Genomic DNA, 8,833 nt, shown 5'->3' on the forward strand with positions numbered 1-8,833 from the left:
GAAAGCAGAGTTACAAAAGCTAAACAAGTGCATATAAATATTCCTGTATACACATGCACACACAGGATCTCACATATCATATAGAATATAATTTCATTTATGTCAATTTATGCATTTATTACATACATAATGTGTGTGTTTGTGTGTATATATATGTGCATTTATAGGAGACTTAAAGAATGGCTGCAAATTTTTGAAAGAGGAATGGTTATAGATGATTTTAGAGATAGGAGGATTAGTTAAAAAGACTATTGCAGTAATCTAAGTGAAAAGATGATGCTGTCTTGGGAGCTGGTGGTAGTAATGGCAGTGGTAGGAGGTAGCTGGCTTAGGCCTTTTTAAGGTAGAGCCAACAGAATTGTCTTATGGATTCGTTGTGAAGTATGTGAGCAAGAGAAGAGACAACAATTTGTCCGATATTTATTTGTCTATTTTACTTCATCTGAGCAAATGAAGGTATATAGTTGTCATTGATTTGAGATGGGGAATGCTATGTGTGGAGCAAGCTAGGTGAGGTCACCAGGAATTCAGCTTTGGTTATGAGCTGCTGTTTAATATCCATGTGGGGATGTAAGCAGCTGAATGACAATTCTGGAGTTTGGAAAAGGGGTCAGGGTTGAAGATATAAAGTCAGGGATGATAAGTATGTAGATGGTATTTAAAACCATAAAACAGAATAAGATCACCAAGGCAGAGTGTAAGTAGAAAAAAGAAGAAGATGAAAAAAGATCTCTGAGTTTCTCCAACATATAGAATCAAGAAGAAGAGAAAAAAGAAAAGAATGAGAAGGAGGAACCCATGTGGTAGGTGGAAAGCTCAGGGAATCTGATGTCCTGGAAGACTAGAGAAAAACGTCTTTCAAGGAAGTAATAAGCAATCAACGATGTCAAATGCTATTGACAGATCAATAAAGATAAGGCCTCAGAATTCACCAGTGGATTTAGCAACATAAAGATCAGTGACAAATGATAACAGCAGTTTCCATGGAGTGATGGAAGGAAAGCGTGACTAGAGTAGGCTAGAGTAGAAAACGAGAAATGCAGAATTTGATACAGCAAGTTTATTTAACTCTGTCAGTATATTTAATCACCGGGGGGCTGCTGGTTAAAACAGTAGGATCAAAGGAAGAAGAGAGAAAAATTGGGAGGTAGAGTAGGATACAGACAAGTAGGAGTCAGTCCTCAAAGGTCTCACACACACCCATACACATAGTTATTTTTAAATAAAATAGAATACTGAGCTTACTTAAGGAATCTTTTCTTCTTCAATAAGAAAATAAAGAGTTGTAATGCACATGTTCTTATAATATCTTAGAAGTAATGTTACAACAGAGAATGAACCATTTGATTTTCTGGTAACTTTTCGTGTAATTTATTTCGTTTTTTTTTTTTTCTTTTTTTGTAAAATAAAATTAATTGTGTATATTTGAGATTTACAACATAATGTTATGGCATCCATATAGATAGGTGGATACATATAGATAATGCAATGGTTACTATAGTCAAGCAGACTAACATATCTATTTTGGTTTCTTTATTATCCCAGCAAATTAATCATCTATTCGGAGACAAAGATATGAAAAACCACACAACAGTGACTGAATTTATTCTCCTGGGATTCCGGGATCACCCAGAACTACAGTGCCTTCTTTTTGTGGCTTTCCTAATTGTCTATATGATCACTGTTGTTGGAAATCTTGGCATGATCCTATTAATCAGAATTGACTCACATCTCCACACTCCAATGTACTTTTTCCTCAGTAACTTGTCTCTTGTTGACTTCTGTTATTCTTCTGTTATTGCCCCTAATATGCTAGTAAATTTCTGGATGGAGAACCCAGTTATTTCATTTAATGAATGTGCCACTCAATTCTTCTTTTTTGGTTCCTTTGCCGGCACCGAGGGCTTTCTGTTGGCTGTGATGGCCTATGATCGTTATGTGGCCATCTGCAAGCCTCTCCTTTACACAGTCATGATGTCCCCCCATCTCAATGTCCTCCTGGTGCTGGCCACATATTTGGCAGGCTTTATAAATGCTGCCATTCACACTGGCCTCACCTTTCGCCTATCTTTCTGCTACTCAAACATCATCAATCACTTTTTTTGTGACACTCCACCCCTCCTGAAACTCTCCTGTTCTGACACTCATGTCAATGAGATTGTCATTTTTATTTTTGCCAGTTTTAATGAACTGAGCTGTCTCCTGACGATTCTTATTTCCTATCTCTACATCCTTGCTGCCATCTTGAAAATCCATTCTTCAGAAGGGAGGCACAAAGCCTTTTCCACCTGTGCTTCCCACTTGATGGTGGTTACCATCTTCTTTGGGACAATCCTGTTCACGTATCTGCGCCCTAGCTCCAGCTACTCAATGGACCAAGACAAAGTGGTATCTGTGTTTTACACAGTGGTGATCCCAATGTTAAATCCTCTCATCTATAGTCTAAGAAACAAGGAGGTCAAATCTTCCCTGGGTAAAATTTTTAAAACAACCTCCTTTTACTTCTCTACTTAGAATCATCAAACCACGGGATTTCAGGAGTCTAAAGGAATTTAGAAATGACCAAATCCACCTCCATTTCCCCTCGCTCCATTTCATTCTGTCATGAGGCTTTTTTGTTATAATAAAGTTGAACCAAATGTTCTAAGCATCATGGAGACTATGGTCACTCTGTATAAATCCTACTTATTCTACTGAACCCAAATGCTAAAAGTTAACCAAATATCACATTTCAACACTTTGTTCTTAGGTATAAAACCCAATTAAGAAAAAGTGGCGAGATAGAGGAAGACTGAGTGGAAAAGGAATAATTCCATCTCCTTCCATGTGTGATGGCTCCTGATTAGATGGTGATTGAACTGCCAGAGGATAGGTGACAAAGGAGTAAGCTGAGCCAGAATATGTCCAGTAACAAAACGAGACTTGGAGACTGTCTTGCCCCTATCAAACCAGAAAGAAATATTAGAATTAAATCCTGAGAGAATTGCTGAAGTCAAGTGCTCCTAACCTAGCCAAGAAATTTAGACTGCTAAGGGAATAATGGGGAACAAACTACCGAATAAATAAAAGGAAAAGCCACAGGGTAAGAACTCCCAGGGTTATGGGATGGAAGTTTCTGGGGATAGCAAAGATGTATTCTGCATAATTCTCTAATATAAAGTGTCAAGTTTTTTGATGTTTGCATGGATTAGCAGTTTAGTCTTAAATAACTAAGGCAAGATGAGCATTCTTTCTCTATGCCTTGGTAAATAACCACACATATCTATTTTATTGCCAGTTGCAGTTTGATTTGGATGTATTCAAAGCTCAGTTGATTTGACTAATATTTTAACTGTGATATCTTCCCATTAGGGCTGGAATTTTTTACAGATAGTGACCACAGACATGAGAACAATATGTGTCTTCGACTGGTGGGGATTGGGTAAAATATAGTTTGTATAATCCTAGTATACGCCTTTCATCAAAAGACAAATTGTCACCCAAATAGAGAAATAGCCACTTAAAAGTGGCTAAAAAATAATTTTGCTTTCAGTTACAGCTTATTATTTTTGGTGAGAGATTGAACCAAAACATTGTAACTGTATCCTCATTTATACTGCTTTTCAGGAATTGTATATTAAAAGTATACATAATTTTCTTGTTCAAGAGATGGTTTTGCCCATCTCACCATCCTTTTTCTGGAAAAACCTTTATATTTCAAGACACAGCACAAATATTACCTCTCTTGTCCTTCAAAAAAAAAAAAAGACAGTTTCCCATGGCCATTCCTGTGATTCTGTTGATACTGTAACTGTAATCAACTCAGCCACAGAAACTAGTCACAATGATATAGTGCAATGTATCCTAAAATAGTCTGAGACCTCTGTGAGAAATGAAATCTATTCATATACAATTTATGCCTTCATAGTAGGCTATCAGTGGAAGTTTAAGTTAATTCAAACAAACATGGGCCTGGAATTAGGACTTAGTCTCAGTATAACCAGGACTGTCTCTCTCTCTCTCTTTCTCATTTCCACTCCTTTAAAAAAAATAATTGTACATTTTTATGGGGTATAGTTTGTTGTTTTAATAATGCATATATTGTATAATGACCAAATCAGAATAATTAGCATATCTGTCACCTAAACATTTATAATTTCTTTGTGGTTATGAGATCTTCTTTTCTAGGTATCCTGAAATATGCAATTTTATTAGCTATAGTCACCCTACAGCACCAGGGTTCATTCTCCCTATCTGACTGTAACTTTGTAAATTTGTACCCATTAAACAAACTCTCCTCTTCCTCCCTGCCCCTCCTCTCCTTCCCTGTCTCTGGAAACCACTATTCTACTCCCTATTTCTTCTTTTTTCTTTATTTTTTCATAATTGACCCATGATGATTGTATATATTTATAGAGTACAAAGTAATATTTGATTATATTTCTACAAAGTGCAATAATCACATCAGAGTATTTAGCATATCCATCCCTTCAAACATTTGTTACCTCTTTGTGTTGGAAACATTGAAAACCCTCTCAATTAACTACTCAAAGTTATGCAGTAATTTGTCGTTGACTGTATTTTCCCTGTATTGCTGTACAACACTAGATAATATTATTCCTATCTTTCTACAATTTAGTATCCACTGACTACCGTCTCCTCATCCTATCTCCTTCCCCCCTACCAGTTTCTGATAAGCACTTTTCTACTCCTCTACTTTTGTAAGATAAAATTTTGGTTTCCAATATGAGTGAGAACATGTGGTATTTCTATTTCTGGTTTATTTCACTTAATGTAATTTTTTCCAAGCTCATCTATATTGTTGTGAATGACACAATTTCATTTTTTGTTTTTTATGGCTGAGTAGTATTAGTATTCCATTGGCTATATGTACATTTTATTTAACCAATCATCTGTTGATGGACATTTAGGTTGGTTCCAAACCATGGCTATTGTGAATGGGGCTGCTACAAACATGGGAGTGCAGGTATCCCTTCAACTTGTTGATTTCCTTTCTTTTGGATATCTAGCCGTAGTGTGATTGCTGGATTGTGTAGTAGTTCTATCTGTAGTTGTTTGAGAAACCTCCATACTGTTTTCCATAATGTCCATACTAATTTATATTCCCACCAATAATGTGTGTAAGTGTTCCCCTTTCTGCACATTTTTTCCAGCATGTTCTGTCTGTTTGATAATAGCCATCCTAGCTGGGGAGAATTGATGTCTCATTGTGGTTTTGATTTGCATTTCTTTGATGATTAGTGATGTTGAGCAATCTTTCATATACCTGTTGGCAATCTGTGCATCTTCTTTGAGAAATGTCTGTTCAACTCCTTTCCCGTTTTTTAAATTGCATGATTTGTTTTTTTACTATTGAGTTGTTTGAGTTCCTTGTATGTTCTGGATATTAATCTCTTGTCAAATATATAGTTTGCAAATATTTTCTCCCATTCAGCAGGTTGTGTCTTCACTCTGTTGGTTGTTTCCTTGGCTGTGCAGAAACTTTTTAGTTTCATAAAATCCCATTTGTTTATTTTTACTTTGGTTGCCTGTGCTTTTGAGGTTTTATTCATAAAACCTTTGCTCAGTCCTATGTCCTGAAGTGTTTTGCCTTTGTTTTCTTCTAGAAATTTTATAGTTTCAGGTCTTACATTTAAGTCTTTAATTCATTTTGAGTTGATTTTAGTATATGGTGAGATAGAGGTCTAGTTTCATTCTTTTGAATATGGATCTCCAACTTAACCAGCACCATTTACTGAAGAGACTGTCCTTTCACCAATGTATGTTCTCGGTTCCTTTGCTAAAAATCAGTTGATTGTAGGTATGTGGATTTCTTTCTGGATTCTCTGTTCTTTTCCATTGGTATATGTGTCTGCCACTACCATGTTGTTTTTACATTATAGCTTTGTACTATATTTTGAAGTCAGGTAGTCAGGTAATATAATTCCTCCAGCTTTATTTTATTTTATGTTTTTGCTCAGGATTGCTCTGGCTATTAGGGGTCCTTAGTTGTTCCATATGAATGTGAGGATTGTTTTTTCTATTTCTGTGAAGGATGCCATTGATATTTTGATGGGGATTGTGTTGAATCTGTAGATCACTTTATTTCTTTCTCTTGCCTAATTGCTCTGCTTAGATCTTCAGATACTATGTTACATAGGAGTTGTGAAAGTGGGCATCCTTATCTTGTTCCTGTTCCTAAAGCAAAAGCTTTCAGCTTTCCCCCATTAAAAATGATGTTAACTGCAGGTTTTTCATATATTTCTTTTATTCTGTTGAGATCCTTTCCTTCTATGACTAATTTGTTGAGAGTCTTTATCATGAATGGACGTTGAATTTTGTCACATGCTTTTTCTCCATTTATTGAGATGATCATATGGCTTTTGTCATTCATTTTGTCATTGTGGTATAGCAATTTATTGATTTATTGTGTACGTTAAACCATCCTTGTAACCCTGGGATGAATCACACTTGATCTTGGTGTACAGTCTTTTTGATGTGCTGTTGAATAGTGTTTGCTAAAATTTTGTTGAGAATTTTTGCATCTATGTGCCTCAAGAGTATTGGCTTAAACTTTTCTTTTTTTTATGTGTCTTGGTGTGATTTTATTATCAGGGTGACACTGGCCTCATAGAATAAGTTTGGTAAAATGGCCTTTGTGATGGTTAATTCTGGGTGTCAACTTGATTAGATTAAGGAATGCTGAGAAACCCGGTAAAGCTATCTTTTTAGGTGTGTCCATGAGGGTGTTTCCAGATGATATTAGCATGGGAGTCTGAGTGGACTTGGTGGGAATGATCTGCCCTTAATATGGGCTGGAACCATCTAATTCATTGGGGGCCCAGAGAGAACAAAAAATGGAGAAAAAAGGCGAAGCTCTATATTTGTTGGAGTCAGGATGGGATGCACTCTTCTCTCCTGTCTGTGGACATCAGAGCTCAAGACACTTCAGCTTTGGGGTTCCAGAACTTACACCAAGGACACCATTGGCTTCCCTGGTTTTGAGGCCTTCAGACTTAGACTGAGAGACAATTCCTGCATCCAGTTTGCAGATGGCCTCTTATGGGACTTCTCTTCACAGTTGTATGAACTAATTCCCCTAATAAATCCCCTCTCACATATTTGTAACTTATCCTATTGATTCGGTCTCTCTGGAGAACCCTGATTAATACGGCCTTTGTTTTTCTCCCCTCTCTATGCTGCCATAGGGATCTCATCAATCTCCTGCTGCACTCCGATCCTCTCCCACAGATGCTTCTGTCAATATTTCACTGTCTGTTCGTTGTTGTGGCCTTTTTTTTTTTTTTTTTTTTGTGGAAAGAAGGTGCACCAGGAAACTCTAATCAGCCTTCTTGCTCTGCCTCCTGTCTCCTCATTTCCATTCTCATAATATGTATTAGTCTGTTCTCTTCCACAGACATGTCCAATGATGTCTGGTCTTTACATACTTTCAGGACACTTACGTTATATGCAAGTCTGCTTCTTTTTAGAAAGGACTCCTATTGCCTGAAATGGCTCAGATATCTAGAATATTTATATGAGTATATGATATGTGTGTATTTTTGTATGTATGTGTATGCTGGTGGTAGGGATGGGGTCATGAATTACCAGAAGAAATCTTGCTCACAGTAACTATGATGGTTCACTATTCATTTATTTAGTAAAATTACATTCCTTGCCACCCACAGTTCCTTTCATCAACAAACTCTTAATCTGAAAAGTGATGTTTTATGCTATTTAGATCCCAAAAAGAATGTTAAAATTACTGTTAACTATTAGTAGATGAATTAGGTATTTCTCAAAATGATGCAATTTGCGGGATCCTTTTATCAAACATACCTGCAACAATGCCTATCACTGTGCATAGAATTCTGATGACACAAAAATACAAGTATGGCCACTGTATTTCACACATTAGGTGCACAAATACTTAATATTTTATTGAAAGTGATTCATTTGAGATTGCTTTTCACATAGTGAAATGGTCAGCATTCCCCTATGAGAAGTATAATAGTCACTATATTTTGTTTTACTAAACCTACTGATTGCCTACTTATTCTAATATATTCAAAAATAAAACCCAGAATTCAGAAGCATTTTAGTATGCAAATAATAGTTACACGCAAATATTTGGATTAAACTAGCAGACAGATCCTCCTTATGTCATGGAAGATCAGGAAAAAATCAGGTCATAAGGCATGACAAGACATGACTTTTAGGCTAAAACCTTGAAAAGCAGTTCTTGCTTATTTGGATTTTTTATAGTTCCTAGACGTGAAGGCTTCATGTGTTTTCTCCTTTCTGCTTTTGTAATACTGCCTAATGAACATATAAACATCACTTTTACTTATTACATGATCATGAAGTGTACCTGATTGTCAAGAAATATGTAATCTGTGTGATAGGTAGGATTTAGGCAAACAATTTTCCCATCATCTCGGGTAAAGTCTTCTGGGGATCCTATCTCCATAGAGAAAGACCATAAGTGTTTGCCCTGATCATGTCTATTTACTACTTAAAAATCTCTGTCTAGCAATTTCCCTTTCTTTTCTTCCTCATCTTTCTTTTTTTTTCTTTTTCTTTCTTTGATTTTTTTTTTTTTTTAATACAAACTTCCTTAACAAAGAAGAGAAAAGAGATAAACTAGTTAGCTTTCGGGATATTCTAATTGAACCAGTTGTTTTATAAAAATTTCCCAGGTGAAGAATGGGTTTGAGGAACACCTTTGTCTTCAGTGTTTAAGCTATTGACCTGTTGACATAAAGAGCCCTGATAACATTGTGCCTCTACTTTCCACTTTTTCTTTTTTAAATCATTGCCTCAGAATTAAACATTCAGTGAATAATTTGGTCTG

The 8,833-nt window shown here is 36.0% G+C and overlaps 1 protein-coding gene across 1 annotated transcript; it reads left to right on the top strand.

Annotated features, from left to right (window-relative positions):
- The first annotated feature begins 1,569 nt into the window (after positions 1-1,569).
- Positions 1,570-7,956, top strand: LOC134391812 (olfactory receptor 5AP2-like). The gene is made up of 2 exons (XM_063115738.1): positions 1,570-2,478; positions 7,891-7,956. The coding sequence occupies exons 1-2, from the start codon at positions 1,576-1,578 to the stop codon at positions 7,954-7,956; spliced, it is 969 nt and encodes a 322-aa protein (XP_062971808.1). The 5' UTR covers positions 1,570-1,575.
- The last annotated feature ends 877 nt before the right edge of the window (positions 7,957-8,833 follow it).

Source organism: Cynocephalus volans, chromosome 12 (genome assembly GCF_027409185.1).
Source record: "Cynocephalus volans isolate mCynVol1 chromosome 12, mCynVol1.pri, whole genome shotgun sequence".
In the NCBI taxonomy this organism is placed as follows: Eukaryota; Metazoa; Chordata; class Mammalia; order Dermoptera; family Cynocephalidae; genus Cynocephalus; species Cynocephalus volans.